Source organism: Brassica oleracea, chromosome C8, assembly GCF_000695525.1.
Source record: "Brassica oleracea var. oleracea cultivar TO1000 chromosome C8, BOL, whole genome shotgun sequence".
Classification (NCBI taxonomy): Eukaryota; Viridiplantae; Streptophyta; class Magnoliopsida; order Brassicales; family Brassicaceae; genus Brassica; species Brassica oleracea.
Window position 1 is genome coordinate 40,747,327 of NC_027755.1, and position 20,038 is coordinate 40,767,364.

The window sequence follows — 20,038 nt, forward strand, 5'->3', positions numbered from 1 at the left end:
TTTTGGGTTTCTTAATTTTTTTTTTTGTTTTCTCTGATTTAAAAAAAAAAAATTAAAAAAAAAACAATCGCGGGCTACCACGTGTCAGTGAGGTCCGCAAACAGTTCAAAAATCTCACCAAAGTCGATCCTTAATTCCTCTCCTCTATCACCGATTTTAATAAAAAAGATGTGGTCCACCACCTAAAACCCCTTCTACTTACCTGCGATAATCATGGCCTAAGATTATCTACACATCTCCCTATCAGAAAATTTATAGAACATAATTTATCTAAAGCTAAAGTGATATTGGCAGCATCTCCGGTGGTGCTCTATAATCTCTTCTATAATTTCCACTAAAATAGAGTAATTCTATAATAGAGTTATTCTAAAAATGTTATATTTTGGATAAAATGATCCATATATAAAAGACATTTACGTCTATAGTAACTCTTTAAAAAAAACATTGATCTCGTATAGCCTAACTTAATATGGTTGTACAACGGTGGATAACATATTTATCATTTTTAGAAAACATTTCAGTACATACCTCTTACCTTTACAGCATTACCCAACCAAATCAATTAAGACAAGTCTCTTTATTCTTCCTTCCATTACAAAGATCAATCATCACTAAGGAGACTACTACATCGTACTTCCCCTTATTATGCTACAAGAGCGAAACACAGTCTATCTAGTCCAGAGGTTTTCCGAGTATAACTTTGAATTATTGTTCAAATTCATGTTCAAAATTTAGTCAGAGATATCATTGATCAGATCATTACTTTGAATACTACTTAATTTATTGAAACATAATAAATAAATCAAATATTTAGATATGCTAGTAACTAATCGCCACCAGTTTTGTTATTAATGATATCAGTAGCATTTTTGACTGTGGCCACGACTCCAGATACAGATCCTTTAGCCTTTTCAGTGACAGAATCCGTCGTTTCGGTAACCTTTTCCGTCACATCTTTTGTCATCTTACTTACCTAATTAACAAAATTAGTGAAATATAAACACAATACTAATCAAACCAAATGCATACATACATACGTACGCCTATATATAGTTAATCAGAATAATCAAATAATAAAATAGAGTTATATAATTACCCGGCCAGACGCAGTGGAAGCGACATCTTGGATATACTCGGTGGTTTCCTTCACTTGCTTCGCTCCGTCCTTCACTGCATCTGCTGCTTCTTTCACATTTTTGCATTGCTCTGCCTCTTCTTTTCCCTTTATTTAATTTATCATAATCAATTACAATGTATATTATCCTACAACATATTACAATACGAAACTCTACACTGTAGGCATAGCTAATTTCCAGCAGATCCTGTTAGTATGTAATAATTAGATATCAACGTATTATAGCTTGTAGTTGAATTAATATGATACTACTGGAACAGAAGTTCTAAAAACCTTCAAATATAAAACAGATTTCAAAATATCATGAATCTGCCATTTTATTTGAAACTCTTAAAAATCTCTATGTTTCTAAAATCATCATGACTCTACAAACACCAAGTGAAAAACTTTGTGAAATAATTAAAGTTTTTAGGTGAGAGCAAATATGAAATATCTATTGGTTCTTACTTGCAAGGGCCTTGGTGACGCGGAGACGAATGCCCTACAGAGTGGAAAACTCCTTACCGTTTTTCCACTGTAGATCAGAACTTCGGCCAGTTTTGAAGAGAGCATCAACGAATGCATCGTAACTCTTGTATAAGAGTAGTACTCTGAGAATATAGAAAACTTAGAGAGAACAATCGAAACCCTCACAAATCAGAACTTATGATTTTAATCATAAATAAGACGCAAACTCTAGCTAAAAGCTTTATATATATACGATCATCATCCCTTCCATCGCGGTCCCAGTTCTGATCGTCCGGCTATGAGCAATTATCGGGTTCTTTGTGCTTCGTCTTTAATATAAGAGAATTTTCCCAAACCCTAATTGTTCGGCGATGGACTTGTTCTTCGTTTTTAGTTACTTAATGATATGTTTTTTTGTATTGAATTTAAAATTGAATATGTTTTCTAACGTATTACTAATTATATATTTTATAATTTAATAAGGTTATATCTAGAAAATTTGTAAATGTATTGCTTTTAACTTTAAGCTAATAAATCGTAATAATTTTCGTTTTATTATATCGTTTAATTAGTTTTGGTCTGTTTCAAATTTACACTACAAACAGAACATGGTGAACGAATTAAAATTTAGTTCATGGTCTTATCCCGCTTGCTGTAGTGCCTGAAGAGTGAAGACACTAGCTAACTACAAAACCAAAAATGAATCAACATTTGAAATTGGACCAATCAGTTGTCAATCGTATAGTTGTATCATCAGACAGCCTTTAATAAGGGGGAAATGATTTTTTTTTAAATATGTTCATAGCGAAATTTATGACTTTCAACTGTCACCAACCCTCCATTTTGCTATATAAACCCTAGAAAACTCATTGTAAACCTCAACAACATACGAGACAATCAATAGTATAATTTATATAAAAGAGAGAGCGTTGAGAAAAATAAGAGAGATGTCAAGAGTTTTGTCAGTCGTTTGTGTCTTCCTTGCTCTGACTGTCGTCCATGCACGTGCTCGTCAAGTGCCGGGTGAGTTTGATGAGGGCAAGACGACGACACATGACGATACAACCACAACGCTCTTGCATGCAAGTGCCGCTGATCAGACAACACCAAAAAGCCTGGGTGACAAAAAATGCATCGGAGGCGTAGCAGGAGTCGGCGGATTCGCGGGAGTTGGTGGTTACGCCGGCGTGGGAGGTCTAGGTATTCCACTCATTGGAGGTCTTGGCGGTATTGGTAAATACGGTGGCATAGGCGGTGCAGCTGGAATCGGTGGTTTTCATGGCATAGGCGGTGTAGGAGGCGGTCTAGGCGGCCTTGGTGGAGTCGGTGGTGGGATCGGTAAAGCAGGAGGTATCGGTGGTGTTGGCGGTCTAGGCGGAGCTGGGGGTGGTTTAGGTGGAGTTGGTGGTGGAATTGGTAAAGCTGGTGGTATTGGCGGTGTTGGCGGTCTAGGCGGAACCGGGGGTGGTATAGGTGGAGTCGGTGGTGGTGGTATCGGTAAGGGAGGCGGTATTGGTGGTGTTGGTGGCATCGGCGGTGGACACGGTGTCGTTGGTGGCGTTGGCGGTGGGATACTTCCACATCCTTGATGAAGATATGAAGCTTTGGTAGAGTTTTGTGTTGATTATCCTTAGGGTGACTTTTGATGTATTTTCTTGTTTGGGTTTGTGTAAAATTTCCTTCGATTTGGCCATCGTGTTATGTAATGTGTGACTATGTTTACTCGTTGATCATAGTTACGTTTGTTTTAGTATGAAGTTCTCTGCTATCTTTTCGTGCATGTTCAAAATTAAGTACGGAGAAATTATTATGCTTCTAATAACAAGATTTATTTCAAAATTATATATCCAGTAACTATGATCTTAAGTATTATAATGCTATTCATTATTCGTTATTATGATCTTAATCATGAGTATTAACAATGAACATATCAGAACTTGAGCTTAATATATAGTATTCCTTCCGTTTTTAATGATATTTTCGTATGAACACACAAATTAAAAAAAATATATACTTTTATTAAAAACATTTGATTACAACAAAAAAAAGTAATCAAAAATAGTTAATCATTACTATTCTGAACAAATAAGACAAAAAATACACATTAATTTTTAATATTTTAATTAATTAATTTAATAGTTTTTAGATAGAAAATTTTAAAACATCATAAAAATTGAAACAAAAATATTTTTAAACCATTACAAAAAGAAACAGAGGGAGTATCATATAGAGATGCTATACACATGCAAAAGAAACTTTAGAGCTAATCTAGTTAATTAGTTATCGTTGGGATTTTGTGTTGTTGCAAAATTGTTAATTTTCTTAAATACTTGAAAGTATAATGGTGGGGTGGGGGGTGGAGACAGCAAGAATCCACAAAGTGTAAACAATAATAAATAACCTAATTAATTGCGTGATGATGAGATGGACAAAAATTTAAGAAGATACGTTTGCATGTCAAACACTTGTCGTGCCATTTCATGCATCGTCCTCTCTACAGTATATCTCTGTGTCCCGGACTTCAAAATTTACATCTCATGCAATTTATTACGACGTGTATATAATACATAGCCTCGAGTATTCTTTTTTGTGGCCAGAATATTATTGTTGATTTTGTAACACCGTTAACGTTTAAGCTAAGCTAGTGAAAGTTCAAGAAATTAGCTGTTATATTATGAAGTCAATACTTTGTTTTGTTTAGCTCTTCAATCCTCTTTTTACGACAACGACAAGTTTCACAAACCCCGTCACGAATCGGATCTAGCCTCACTAATTGCACACTGATTGATTCGCTTGCTCATTTGGTAAGTGTTATTATTATTAGTTTTTTTACTACGTTTCTTAACAAAACATAGGATAAGAACAACTCCAGTGAGGGGTTTTCACTTTCACTCCAGTATTTAAACAAAAAATAATATTAAAAAAATAAAAGTAAAGATAAGGAAAAGAAACTTTCAGCAAAATATCTCAAACAATGATTTTTTAGATGCTGCTAAGATACTTTGAACCCACATGTCCAATGGTATTAGTTTTGTTTAAATTAAATATAATTATTTAACTAAGAACTTACTAAAATAATAATATTTCATAGATTAAATATTGAAAGTGCTCTAAAATAACCATAATGTGTCTACAAAAACGCTATATATACAGTTTTTTTCTATATATATATTTTTTTTTTTTTGTAAACTCAACGAGTATCCTGTACATATTTTTACATATTATGTGTTCTTCTATATATATAGTTGTCAACAAAAAAAACCCTATATATATGTGGAAAGAAAATCAACTCCAATAGCAATCTCATTAACCATAAACATACACAGAAGATATTAAAAAAAACTATATCAATGAGAAGTCCGCAGAAGCTTTATGTGACTTTTCTGATCATCGTTCTTTTATTTGCTTCGAGTCATGGTAAGCTACCTCCGTTTTGGCCTATCACCGTCGTCACGATGACGAATTGTCTTGGCAATAAAGGAAAAAGCGGTCCACTTCTCACCGTTCATTGCAAATCCAAAGAAGACGACTTAGGAGTTCACAAGTTGGCAGTCAATAAGAATTACCACTTTAAATTTCAAACAAATATCTGGAGATCAACACTCTTCTTTTGCAGCTTTAAATGGAACAAGCAGGTCAAACGGTTTGATATATTTGATGGGTTGAGAGATATAGACGAATGTCATTATCAATGTAATTGGACTATCAAAGCCGATGGTGCATGCAGGCTTGGTGAAAAGATTGCATGTTTTCCATGGAAATAGTTTGAAATTTATGATCGTGTGATTCGTGATGATGAATATATAGATGATCAAATCGAATATCTAAATAAAACTATTTTACTCTATCAAAAACTATTTTATTCTCTTTGTATTCCTATATATATTTGGTGTTCTTCAGTTAATTATTTGAAATGTCTAAAAGAGTTTTAGGAAGATTAAGACAGTAGGATCAAAGGTGAGAAAATTTCAGTTAAGTGGGCTTGGGCCTCGTAAAAGCCCAGTACATTAAAAAAACATTAGAACAATCACTCGGTTTAGCAAAATCAAAATCGGATTCAGTAGTGATCGGAGTCAATTGAATCGAGCGAAGATGACGGAGGCGATGATAAGGAAGAAGCCAGGGATGGCGAGTGTGAAGGACATGCCGCTGCTCCAGGATGGTCCGCCACCGGGCGGGTTCGCGCCAGTCCGATATGCTCGCCGGATATCCAATACGGGTCCAAGCGCCATGGCCATTTTCCTTACAGTTTCGGGTGCATTTGCTTGGGGAATGTACCAGGTCGGCCTGGGTAACAAAATCCGCAGGTAACAAAGCAATCTAGTTACAAGTTGATTTGTAGATTGTTTCTTATCCGCTGAAGAGATGTAATTGCAATGTGTAGGGCGTTGAAGGAAGAGAAGTATGCTGCTCGTAGAGCTATACTTCCCATTCTTCAAGCTGAGGAGGATGAAAGGTAACGATTTAATATCAATCTTTGTTTTTGCAACTTTTTTTTTTTTTTATAACCTTCGGACAGTAAGTAACGACTTATTTTAACCAATGGTAAACGAGTTACAGATGTACTGTCCTGATGGCGTTCGAGCCTTGGCCGCAACGGATTTAACATCCAGATACCAGAGTTATAAAAAAAAAAAAAAAAAAAAAAAAAAAAAAAAAAAAAAAAAAAAAAAAAAAAAAAAAAAAAAAAAAAAAAAAAAAAAAAAAAAAAAAAAAAAAAAAAAAAAAAAAAAAAAAAAAGGAACGATATTTGTGTTAAATAGGTTTGTGTCTGAGTGGAAAAAGTATTTAGACTACGAGGCTGATGTAATGAAGGGATGTTCCGGGATGGAAAGTTGGCGAGAATGTTTACAATTCTGGTCGTTGGATGCCACCGGCTACTGGTGAGCTCCGTCCTGATGTTTGGTGATTCTCTCCTAGTTTCTCACAAATGCATACGATGATGATTATGAATGAATGTTTCAGTGAGGATTAATATGTTTTTGTTTTATCTTTTTCACTCGTTAATAAGAGAGAGAATGATTCAACATACAGTTGTTCTTGTATTGGTTTTGCTGAAACAATAATCTGTGGTTTTGAGTAATTGTTTCAATGGTAAAGAATACTTTCATCCCATCATATGCAAAAAAATAGTGGAAATGTACAACAAAAACCGTCAATTAGATCAAATGCTATCCAAGAAATGAACATTTTAGGCCCTTCTCATGTAAAGTGTAAGTGAATGTACATTGGTCCTACTGTATCTCAACTTGTAGTACGGGTCCAAATAGTAATATACAAAACTATTTCCCTTGTGAGTTTGATAAGACACTGGCAAGAACAAAAATGGGTCGGTTTGGTGTTTCTTGAAAGAGAACAGAGAAGAAGAAATAGTCTTAATTCGGCGGCTAAATCAAAAATCACCCATGTGGGTATCTTCTTCCATATCTTTAGGTTAAGTGATGTCTGAGTAAAAGGTTGCAGGGTTTTGTGTGAGAACATGAATAACTGTTTTCAGAGGATGGGAACCAGACATTTACACAGTTGGGAGGAATCAGCTTTTAATGTTTTTGTTTGGACCATAGAATGAAGAAACCAGAAGAACCCATGGTTTAGCTTCACTCACTTCATCAACACATTTTAACATATACAAAACTTAAAATTTTATTTTCTCGTCCTTTTGTTTGTCAATTCTCTGTCCTGCTAGTTCAATGACTTTGCCTGCAGAGTCTCAGACTTCAAATGAAACTTGCTACTCATAAATGTCTGCTGTTTTTGCACCAGAGTCGATTTTTTCGAGCTGAGGTTGGCCATATACATAGTATGTAAATATTTTAATTTTATATTTGGTGAAATAAAGCTACTCTGGTACCTTAAATTATTTTGAAGTGCAAGTTGACAAATGAAAATTTTAAATAATGTTAAAGATTATATATATATATATATGTATTCACATATTTTAAATTCGTATCCGAATTCGTTTAGATTTATAATCGTTTATATTAAATATATATCATATGTATAATGAAAATTCGGATTCCATTGTTTCATTGTTTCTTAGAAATTATCAAATTAATAAATCATTAAAACATTTATATTTGCTTAAGTAAATGATCGTTTGTGTAGATATATGCATTTTGGTTTTATTTATCTGGTCATCACTCATCAGATCAATTGCATCCCTAATGGATTTTGCATATCCTAGATAAATGCATGTTTTGTTCGCTGGGATTTGAGTAATCATAGCATCACTACTATATAAAAGGAGCTATTTTTGGAGCTTTTAAGGGGTGCCACGTCGGATGAAAATTCATGACCAATTAAAGTGACAGGTCATCACGGATTTGCCAATAATGAAATAAAAATAACTTGGGATGAGCAGATCGCGTGCTTCAGCCCAATAATTAAGTTAATCTTCGCAGCCCACCTTTACCAAACACTCATGGCCCAAACAAAACACTACTGGCCCAATGAGGACACATGGCATCAACATAAATGATACGGTATTTTTGTTTCCGGTGAGTTTATTATATGGGCCCGTATAGAAATTTAAATTACCTCATTTGTAGATAAGACTTACCTTGGAAACTCCGACGTTTCATAAGCTATTTTCCCGTAAAAAAATTTCATCTGTTCATCTCTCAGGTCACACAAAATCTGGATACGTTATGAAAACAGAATCATGTAGAATCGAAGCATCGTCTTTCACGAAACCATTAACTCTCTCATTCAATCTCTCCCACTATGTTTGATTTTAATTATCCCTTCACTCACCTTCATCGTAAATCCCTAATTTTCTTCAATTATAAATAGGGATGCAAAGTACTCAGAATCTCACTGCTTCACCAGATTCAACCATGCCTACTACTTCCTTACCTACACAACCTTCAACAATGGCTTGACGGTTGATTACTAGGGGAGCAGTTACGTCATCAACTCAGCCAAAGACTTCATCTGTGGATCATGGCGGCATAGCCTCTAACTTCTCCAGATCACCATTGTTTAACTCGCAGCCGCCAGCCACTAGCTGCAGACACGGATGCAAGCATCCGAGATTGCAGTTTTAACGGGATCGATCGTTTATAACAGCAAAGGATACCTCTTGGTGGTGCAGCACAACATGAAAGATGTTTAAGGTGGACGAAGAGAGTGGGACGGTGAAGCTTGTGTTGCTGGATGGAGATTTTATTGCGGCGGACGGGATGGCGAGGAGAGGGAGAGAGGTACGTTGTGAGGCCAGATTGAAAGTGTAAATACGGACGTGTCAACAAAGCCAGAAAAAAAGTTATTTGTGTATTAAAGTTAAGGTAAATCCGTAATTGTCATTACTTCATGGACAAAAGAAGCCTCTTTTAAAACCTTCATGAACTCAAAAATATCAGTGTGAAAGTAAATTTGGAAATGTGCTGGCTAGAGTTAGTAGAATAATATCATGATCAAGTTATATATGGGTAAGAACACATTGCACAGAATCCATATCAGTTGACCTTTTATCATTCCAAGTTAAACTCCATCCCAAATTTTATATATATTAGAGAAAGTCACTGTATTATTAATTCTCCCCCTCTAGTATCACAAAATGAGTATAACAGTTTCATCGAAGGATTTTTCATGAAAGATTCCATGACGGCCCAGAGAAAGAAAAATGGTGATTAAGATGTTTATGAAAAGGTATAACTGCAAGGAAGACACAGAAAGTGAAAGATATTATAGCTAAAAAATGATTTTTTTTTGTTAATAACCAAGGTTGCATATCTGTAAATAATATAATTAGATCGATTTATCACTAAACCAAAAGAACCGATTTATATGTCAGTTTGTACTTAAGATTGGAGACGATAATTATTTCAAAGCTAACTAAAAAAAACAAAAATCGGTTGTAAATTAAATTAGTTTTTTCATAAAAACTTGAACAAACAAGATAAAAGACTATTTGATCATATCTGAAGTTTAATTAACTTTTATTCATGTAGCTTGCTTTCTTGAACATTATTTTCAAATATGAAAATTCAGAAACATGCATACAAATAATTAAAGTTCATTCATCATAGTAAAACAATAGCAAATTTTTATTTACCTATCATTGTATATTTGTGTAACCGGTTCATTGTATATTTAAGATATATTTATATATAATGAAATCAAAAAAATTAAAATTTAATTTCAAATTACAGAAAAGCCCGGGCGTACATCCCTCTAGTTTAGGTAATAATGGTACAAGATAATCATGTGTAATCAATCATTTGTCAAATTAAAATCATTACAAATTGGTAATGATATTGCTAATAATTCATTAATCACCACAATAACAGCTCTAACTTATGAGAGTATTCTTCCAGTAATGAAACAGCATGTATTAGTTGTTTCTTTTCTTCTTCTTTGTTTTCCTAATCATCTACAAACAAATAATATTCAGCAAGAAAAAGCATAATAACATTTGTCATATTAGATTAAGCAAAACTTCTTACAGAGTTCAGAATCTAAAATGAAGAAGAAATATAATACACAAGAACAAGAAACTAGCAACTAGCAACATTCCAAAACAAAAATAATAAACAAAAAAATATATAAAGCCACATCTCTTTAATAACAAAGAAAAACCCCCCAAAATTTTATTTTTCACATTTCTTTTTGTTTTTGGGTTTCTTCTTCAGAGAGGGCTTAGTATCTCTTTGATTTTTTTTTCCCACGATCATATCTCCACTAGTCCATTTTGTATTTTTCCTCTAGTAGTGTCTTATAATTAGAAATGTGAGATACACCGACGATGTCGAGCTGCAGCAGTTTTCTTATGTTGCTTTGATTCTTCTTTCCACCTGCATGCAATATCGTGAGCCACACTCATCGCGTCCAGTGACGCACCAAACAATCCTTTCCTCGTGAATCCGACAGCATACAGTCCTGCCTCTCCTTTCCATCCGTTTGGAAACGGGTTTTTCGGTATCCCATCATCGGAGAAGAAGTCATTGTCCTGAAAAACCAACACCAAACATGACTTCAATTAGTACTCACATTCAATAACATAATTACCGGATTTATATAATATCTAACCAAAACTCGTACCACGATTTTGTAACCGTCTCTATGAAAAAATGTAAATATTAAATTTGGTCTTTACATTTAATGCTCACATTCAAACACACAACTTTAGTCGGGTTTTCACAAGACTCGGACCGGGTCGGATGGGTATTTATGTTTTTCTTCCGACATCATTAAATGTTTCTAAAACTTTAAAGAAACAATGAAAGATGTTGTGTAATTTACCTTAAGCCATGAAGGGACGTTGCTTCTGTATCCAGTAGCTAGAATAACGGAATCAATCTCAAGAACACGGCCATCCACTAGCTCAACTTTTCCTCTACCGAACTTTATGATCCCCGGGACGATTTTGATCTTTCCCGATCTGATTTTAGGTAGTGCTCCGATGTCAAGAACCGGCGTTTTACCTTCCAAATTCTTCAGCTCCAACGGTCCGAGCTTTGGCCTTTTTAGACCGTATTTATCGGTATCCCCCAAGGCTATCCTTGCAAGAAAGAGCAGTGTCTTGTCCGCGAGCCAAACCGGCATCCATTTCATCATCGTGACTCCTAGCTCGAACGTTGATTTGCCCAAAATCTCCCTTGGTAACACATGAACCTATATAAACCAAGAAGAAAACAGAGTATTTATCAGACGCTCTATTTTCAAAAACAGAGTATAAAAACAGAGTATGCTCTGTTTTGTTTTTTTTACTTACCGAGCTACGAACGACCATTGATGGGTTTGCTCCGTGATTGTAGAGATCGAGAGAGACTTCCATACCGGAGTTTCCACATCCTACGACCAAAACATTCTTCCCTTGGTACCTCCCACCGGATTTGTAATCTCCGGCGTGGAGAACATCTCCACCGAAGTCCTCAAGTCCTTCAAAATCCGGCACAACTTTCTCAGCATTCTCTCCCGTAGCCACCACAAGCGTCCTGCAGATATACTCAAACTCGCATGAGCCGAGCGGCCCGCTCTTAGAAACGGTCTTGACGCGCCACAGCCCGAACGTCTCGTCGTATTTCGCAGACTGGACCGTCTCGTTGTACTTAGGGTTGATGTCGAAGTGGGTTGCGTAGTCCTCAAGGTACTGGATGAACTGGAACTTGGTTGGGTACTCCGGGTAGTCCTCCGGGAAGGGGAAGTTGGGTAGCTGGCAGAACTGTTTAGGGAGGTGGAGTTTGAGACGGTCGTATGTTCTGTTCTGCCACAGTGAAGCGATACAGTTGGCTCGCTCGAGGATTATAAACGGTACACCTTCACGTTTCAAGCCAGCAGCTACAGCTAGGCCCGATGGGCCAGCTCCGACGATGACTGGACCGTTGACCCAAATGCAGCGTCGGGAGAAAATGTCACTGTCCGGGATGAAGTTTCCGAACATGCTTGAGATGTTGAGAGACTTCTTGTTATTAATTCTATACATCTTTAAACAGAGTTTATAGGTTACTAGTTCTGAAGGAAGAAAACAGAGAGAGTGTTAAGTATGTGTGTGTTTTGTTGTATTGCTGAAGAAGATGTATAAATAGAGAAGAAGACTTGAAGCAATTTGGAATTTGTAATATATTTTATTTTTTCTAGTTATTATTTTTACTCATGAATGTTATTTAATTCTCAAATGGTAAGGTTGCATCCCACCATCATTTGTTTATTTGTTCTCTCATAGGTTCTACTTATTGTTATTAATCCTTGTCCAACAAATACAATGATAGTTACAAGAAAAGTAGTTCGAGTATTTTGCAACCTCTTTCTTTGCATGCCAAATATTTATATTACTCATGGTACATGGAAATTATTGTTTAGTAAGAGACGTATCCGTATGTTTAGAGTTTTCGCTGTAACAAAACGGTCTCGATCTAATTAGTTAACGTATTACATCTGAGGATTTTATTATTATTTAACTATTTGATACTTATCAAACTTGTTAAAAATCACGTTGATAATCTCATAATTAGGTGTTGACATGCCCAAAATCTCACATCTTCATTAATCACTCACCGATATTACAACCCTATTTAAATCGTTAATACGTTATTTGTGAAAAAGAAGTCCAGGGCTTATTGAGAGAAGAGACATGACTTTGGAAATACATTTGAGAAGAGAACGAAAACAGGATAATTAAGTCTGATGTCAGGTTGCTACCAACGTAGGAATCAATCAAGGGTAAAAAGGAGATACACATAGACGTTGCCTATATAATCGATTCTAAGGAAGACATGACATCGCATATTGCTACACGATCATGTATACATATAAACATGAAAGGTCCATTGGGGACTTGTGAGTTTCTATTTTTTTTCTCCTCTTTAGCCTTATTTTAGAGAAATAGTACCTTTTCCGTTATAGATTATCAAACTATCGCTTAAAGAAACTATTTATCTATACTAAAACTTGTTCATGTACGAATTTCTTCATATGAATATTTTTAGATTTGATCTTTTATTTTCGTTGTGCTTTTATAGTTTTTTTTTTCCAAAACGCATACGCCTTTTTTTTTGTATCCCCCTCATTCTTTGTCATAATTTTGATCTTGTAAATCAGGTTTTTTTGGAACATAACTCACACAAACGTTTTCTCTCTCTTCTTAATATGTAGAGAATATATATGTAAATAAAAAGAAGTTAATTTATATTGCAAGGTAGAACAAAATTTAAAAATTCTATGTCTTTTTTAATTCAATTTTTTCTTTCGAAAAGATAAAATTTAGAATTCCGCGAAGCAGTGGAATTTGAGGCAACGTGGTTAGACCTCCATCAGGAGTGGCTACACATCCCACCGACTAATTAATTTCATTAAGAATAAAAAAGAAATGCAGCTCTCCCTAAACACATACATACACATGTGTTGATCTACGTTTGCAAAGTATTAGTAATAATCTGTGGCTTTTGCTTGACCTAGGGTTCAACGGAAATCGCCACCTCAAAATATATTGTGTTCATGAAAAAGAAGTATACTATTGAATTTAAATGATAAAAGACTAGTATTATAACAACCTGAATTCTTTTGTCAATTCACAAAAGAATTAATATTACGCCTACAAAGCCATTAACAACATGGGTTTAATGATGAGGACTTTTGGCCGGGTGAGATGATTGAACGGTTTAAATCCAAAATGACATAGAATTTGTATATTGTCACACATATTATAACGGAAATTTGAATAATATAAAACGAATAAAGCCGTTCGACCGTTTATTAGACCTAGCAACATACTTGAAAAGAAACTTTAAACAAATTTATAGTTATAATTTGTACCTTTTTTTTGGTTGTGAGCAGATATATATTGTTATCAAGATCCAGTGAACCTATATTTTTATAAGTGTATATTTTGGTTGTTAAGACATTCATTGGAATGTTGCATATTTCCAAATTAAACGTACAAAATTATTGGATTAAGCAACTAACTAAGCTCTAATATACTAAGAACACGACGTGGTTGCTCAAAAAAATCTCCCATTATTGATTCGAACTTCGAATGCCTTGGGTCAAAGCTAATGAAAAAATGTCACAACTGCGTACCAGTGTAATTTTGTTTCAGTTCACGTAATAAAATACCGATATTTATTCAAATATATAAATATGAAAAAGAGAGAGAAGCATTGACACAAATTTATATCTGTAAGTGGAAAATGATCCACTAGTTATACTGAAAGTTATCATTGAATACGTATGTTGTGAGTCCTTGTAGTATTTATCTTCTTTTTTTTGTAACTTTTTTTTTTTTTTTTTTGATAACTCTAGTATCTGGGCAGCCACATTCTCAACTATCCTCCCGAAAGGGTCCAGCGCCCCAACGGAAGGGATGTTAAATCCGTTGTGGCCAAGGCTCGAACCCGGGTGGCAGGCAATACAGCTGTACCTCCTTTACCACCAAGCTACGATCGCTTGGTTTTTTTTGTAACTTGGCTTTCATTTGTACTACATATTTATCTTACAGTATTAATTGTACGGTAATCAAAATATCTTTAAAATGCACAAGCCTTTAAAAAAAATGCACCAATCTTGAGGAGAACCAACATGCGCTTGCTGTGGCAGGGAATTTTTAACCTCAGTTTCCATAAATAATAAACGAAAGTGATGAATAGAAGCTCTCGAGAATATTGATCGGATGTTCTTACCTTTTAGTTTAACCGACCATTCTGTATAATAATATTATAACTCGTTAACCAAAGTAATATCGTAACTCGACATGTTGAAAAGGCACAATTATTAAAAGACATTTCGCTGTAACTATCTCGTAGTATGTAAGGGTATATAAATACATGTTATACTGATTCATGGAATGTAACGTACGTACGGGATCCTGATTATATCATGTTAAAAATTACATTGAACCATGTATATCTTCTATGATAAAAAGTGGACTTACATAATTTTATGCTGGTATACTGGTGACATTGGATTATATAGATTATAAAGTGAGAAAACAAAAATAAAAGCTATATTCACATTCAGACTGGTAACATTATATGCATGTACTGTAACTTTTATTAGATGAGAATTATACATAAATATGGATACTAATGGTTCATTTTTGCTGAATATTTCTCGGACTATACACACTACTTTTGGTTGATTTGATGCATAATGCTATAAAGAATCAAAATTGAAGGCGTGTTCGATTCTTGTTAATTGAGAGATTATAAAGTGAGAAGTGAATAACTAAAAAGACTTAGGGAATTGATCACATTTACCATATTCCAAGACTTGGTAATGGTGTGTTCTCATTTCCTATAAACCTCGAGAATAGACATTAGTGCACCGAAACATTTGTAGAGGTTTTATAAACATTTATATTTTAATTATTATGGTATGATGGTCTAAATAAATGATCATGTTAAGTGTGTACTGATTTGATTTACGTGCACAAATGCAACACAATATCTTACGCACCACTCTTCATTTTTTCGCTTTTTGTTTTATTTTTCGCGTTTCATAGAAACAAATATTTTCAAATCCTTATATGATACTTCTACTTGGTAATATAATGAGAAAGCTAGCAATCGTGAAAAAAGTAAACGCCCTTTGTTTTGTATAGGGTTCCAATTTCCAAACCAGCGCAGCACCCTGATTATTAACAATTAATAAGAAAACATAATATAATTAATTGAAAACTGTAGAATCTCTTATATATTATGCAAATATAAGAAATTAGAGTTTAAAATTTCAGAAGTCTGGCGTACTTGTTTTCTTATATATATATCTAATTATAATATACTATATAATTTTGTGGTGTATATATAAGTCATTGTACCATATAATTATGCAACTCTTTTAATTAATATAAATGACTTAAGAGAAAAGTAATACTAGTTTCATATTAATTTTTAATTCAGAGTTTAAAATTTATTTATTGTAAGTATTATTTTATGTTTTCAATGTATATATGATAGTTTTTTCAGTTTTATTTTTATTGTTTTAACTCATCAATTTCAACTCATTAATTTATATAATTAAATAAAATAAAGAATTAATTAGAAGTAAAATAAATTTAATATTTTCTAATTTGTGTAACCAATTAAATATAAATGAAATGAAATAAGTAGTAGAGATCTATTTCCACAGTTAGTTAACATGTCGTTCAACAAACTATCAATAGTAACCAATATAAAAAAAAAGATTTTATTCTAATATCATTTTAATTGTTAATTATATTCATCATTCTTATATATTATAACATTTATATGGTACAATAATTTACCACTTTTGTTTACAGATTAATTTTAAGAGTTAACGGACATGTGTGTACATAATACATTCTGGTAGACATAAAATTTTAACTTAATTTAGGTAACTATAAAAATTTAAACTCATTAGATAACCATTTTTTTTAGAATGCATTAGATAAAACTGTAAGGCGCAAATATTTTAGCAGTAGACAATAAAATCTTCTCGAGGAGGAGAATATTAGATTTTGGTTGTGTTTAATTGGAAAATAATAAGAAGAGAAATATCTACGAGGAATACGATTGGGAAGCCGAATCTGTGTGTGTCATCACCTGGAAACATGGGAAATTATTTTTTTCCAAAAAAAAACATGGGAAATGAAATAATAAACTCCTCATACGTCAATGTTTTCAAAACTAGTTACGCAAAACAATTACCGCATCTATATATATTTTAAATTTCGAAGCACAACTATAATATAATCTGATGTAATAAAAATTAGAGTTTGAACAAGAAAATACAATTGAATATCGATGATTTTTTGGTTATATTTGTGTTTTTACTAAAAACATTCATAAACGGCAAGAAAGTTCATAAAATCATTCCCAAATCCATAATTTAAAATAATAAATAGTATTAAATATTTTTTCTGTTTTAATTTAATTGTCAATATAAAATAAAATTTGTCTGGATAAATTTAAAAAGATAGATAAAGTAAAATGGAAAGAGTTATTATTTATTTAGATTTCAGTAATTTAATAAAATAATAAGATAGTTTGTTTTAAAAGGTCTTATGTTAATATATGAATATGAATGTTATAAATTAATAAATATATAATCTAACACAAATATAACCAATGAAATAGATGAAGACCATAAGTGGACTAAATAAAATAAACTGACAAGAGGATATGACATAATGATCAAGTGCGACACTATCAGCCAAATTTTGGTCAAATCTTTTGGTGTGTATATATGTAATGCCAATCATTTCTAACATCTGAAAATTATTTGGTATGACATTAAACAATAATTTTAGTATATTTTAGTAAACTAAAATAAAACCCTTTCTTCCAATAAGTGCAATTATTGGCAGAGAATCTCGCAAAGAAAAAAAGGCCGCTAAACATAAAACTATATACTACGAGAGAAAATGACAAATTATTGCTAAAGTGGAATTGCCAAAATATGTTTTTGCTTATTTATATATAAACGAATTCTTTCTATTTTTATTAATCGGATCCGATCGGTAGAGTCAGCTGATTAATCATGTGATTTAATTAAAAAGATCACTGATTAGGGACTCAAATCCCATGTTACAGTTTTAAAATTAAGCCAAAAAGGCTACCTAATTTCATGCCGCCTCTGTATTGTATTATTACCCATTTCCTGTACATTTTATGAATAGTTGAATATTTATTGGTAACATGAAAATATTCCAACATTTATTTCTTCTTAACTCCCTCCGTATATGAATGTAAGATGTTCTATATTTTTATCTTGTATACAAATGTATGATGTTTTGAGATATAATTAATGCATTTATTTTTAAAATTTAAACATAAATTAAAAAGTAAAATTATGAGTGGTGAAACTTTATTGATATAATCAAAAAGTAACAACTAAAATATTGTATTTATTGTTTCTTAATATGTGTGTAAAACCTTAAACATCTTATATTTAAATCCAGAGGGAGTATTCTCTTGGATTACTGCTTGTTTGACCAACGTATATGTTAATATTGAAGTAACCAAAAACCCAATAACATAATTATACGTTGACCTTGAGATTAGGGGCAGGTGCTGCTTGTTTTGGTTCATCGCATATCTCAATTATAAACCAAAACTATGAAGATCATATCAGAGTATGTAATGACACATCCTACTTAAACGAATAGTGATATTATATATGAATTATCATGTAAATCTAAGTCCAATTTTTTTACCGGCACTCAAATGTTACATTTTTCATAGTAGTCGATGTGAAATGTGTATGGAGCAAAGGAAAAGTGGTACAACATGAATTATTAAAATACAAATGAAAGAAAAGATGGAAAAGAGGATAGAGATTCAACTAACTCCATAACTGTAATAACTGAAAGGTATGGAAATATAATAAATGATTGGAGTCAAATGGTTCCCTCAAAAAGAAAAAAGAAAAGTGTGATAGTGAAAGATGGGAAGTCCATGTGAACACATGTTTCTCTGAATAAACCTCAGGTGTCTTCTTGACTTTTGGTGAACTCTTTTTTTTACTGGTCAACCCTTTTTAATATGATCTGCATTTTCTGACCAAAGTAGTTTGGTTTTATAATTCATATTTTGCGGGTACTAATTAATCTGGGTTTCAGTTGGAATCTTTTTTTTTTTTCAGTTTCCAACTTGCTAATGTATTTTTAGTTTCAAAGATTTGAAAAGATCAATTAAGTTGTAGTTCAGTTTGGATCCGTTTTAACCAGAACAAAACTTAAAATTTTTATAATATGATCAGTATATAGAATTTAGTTTAAATAAAGGGGGAATGGTTTGGTTAGGTTTTTAAGCGTCATACATTGTATCATAAATAATAAGCGGCACGTGGTAGATATATAACGAATACGATAAATGAGTAGTAGCTAATTATAGCAAAGACACCGTGTTCAAAACTTTGATTGACTTATAATTAAGTGCTTCGGAAAGCGGGTAAATGCTTAACTTAAACCATCTCCCAATATTCATGCAGATGTACATTGCATTTTGCCTCAAAATTCATAATCTTTATTTTCACCCTTTTATTTTATTAATTCACACATATTTAAATTTTATGACTCAATTATCATCGTTATTGTTGTTTCTGCTTCAGTAGCTGTCTGTTACTAAAAATAGTTTATACGTGGTTGTCCATTGTCATCGTTTCTTTATTTTAAATTCTTCGATGTCATACCTTTAAGAATTTACCCCCTATCAAGAAAACAGCGGCATACTGAGGGAAAAAATCGTCGGTATGTCGTCGGAATAACGCTGTTCCGACGACATACCGACGGAAAAATTCCTCGGAAATAACTCCTCGGAAATTCATCTTTCCTCGGAAATCCCTCGGAAATTTCCAACGGAATTCCGAGGAAACCCTATTTCCTCGGAATTTCCGAGGACCTTAAGTTCGTCGGAAATTCCTCGGAATATTCCGAGGAATATGTCGTCGGAATATTCCGAGGGATACACTTCCTCGGAATATTTTCAAAATTAAAAAAAAAATTTATAAATTTATTTTTTTAAATTGAAATTCGAAAATATAAAATTAAAATTGAAATAGAAAACATATTTAAAATACAAAAAATAATAAAATAGTTTTTATAAATAAAAAAAATGTTTTATAAATACAAAATTAGTTTTAATAAATATAAATATTTTTATAAATATGAAATCATCTTTTTATAAATACAAAATAGTTTTTATAAATACAAAAAATAATAAAATAGTGTTTATAAATCAAAAAATGTTTTATAAATACAAAATTAATTTTAAAATATGAAATCATCTTTTATAAATCCAAAAATCGAATTTATATACAAAGAACGTTTTGTATATTTAAAAATAGTTTTTATAAATACAAAAATAAAAAAATAGTGTTTATAAATCAAAAAAATGTTTTATAAATACAAAATTAGTTTTAATAAATATAAATATTTTTATAAATATGAAATCATCTTTTTATAAATACAAAATAGTTTTTATAAATACAAAAAATAATAAAATAGTGTTTATAAATCAAAAAAATGTTTTATAAATACAAAATTAGTTTTAATAAATA

At 32.5% G+C, this 20,038-nt stretch overlaps 3 protein-coding genes and 1 pseudogene across 3 annotated transcripts; 2 read left to right on the forward strand and 2 right to left on the reverse strand.

The window, feature by feature from the left end:
- Positions 1 to 558: 558 nt before the first annotated feature.
- Positions 559 to 1,807, reverse strand: LOC106311125. Its single transcript, XM_013748355.1, has 3 exons — positions 1,583 to 1,807; positions 1,097 to 1,222; positions 559 to 973 (listed from the first exon to the last, which is right to left on the reverse strand). Exons 1-3 carry the CDS (start codon positions 1,697 to 1,699, stop codon positions 827 to 829), a joined length of 390 nt encoding a protein of 129 aa, XP_013603809.1. The 5' UTR covers positions 1,700 to 1,807; the 3' UTR covers positions 559 to 826.
- A 722-nt stretch (positions 1,808 to 2,529) lies between these two features.
- On the forward strand, positions 2,530 to 3,171 carry LOC106309409 (acanthoscurrin-2-like). The gene has a single exon (XM_013746435.1). The coding sequence runs from the start codon at positions 2,530 to 2,532 to the stop codon at positions 3,169 to 3,171; it is 642 nt and encodes a 213-aa protein (XP_013601889.1).
- A 2,467-nt stretch (positions 3,172 to 5,638) lies between these two features.
- LOC106310595 lies at positions 5,639 to 6,685 on the forward strand (annotated as a pseudogene).
- A 3,543-nt stretch (positions 6,686 to 10,228) lies between these two features.
- LOC106310789 (probable indole-3-pyruvate monooxygenase YUCCA3) lies at positions 10,229 to 12,024 on the reverse strand. Its single transcript, XM_013748010.1, has 3 exons — positions 11,298 to 12,024; positions 10,826 to 11,197; positions 10,229 to 10,532 (listed from the first exon to the last, which is right to left on the reverse strand). The coding sequence occupies exons 1-3, from the start codon at positions 12,006 to 12,008 to the stop codon at positions 10,305 to 10,307; spliced, it is 1,311 nt and encodes a 436-aa protein (XP_013603464.1). The 5' UTR covers positions 12,009 to 12,024; the 3' UTR covers positions 10,229 to 10,304.
- Between the last annotated feature and the right edge of the window lie 8,014 nt (positions 12,025 to 20,038).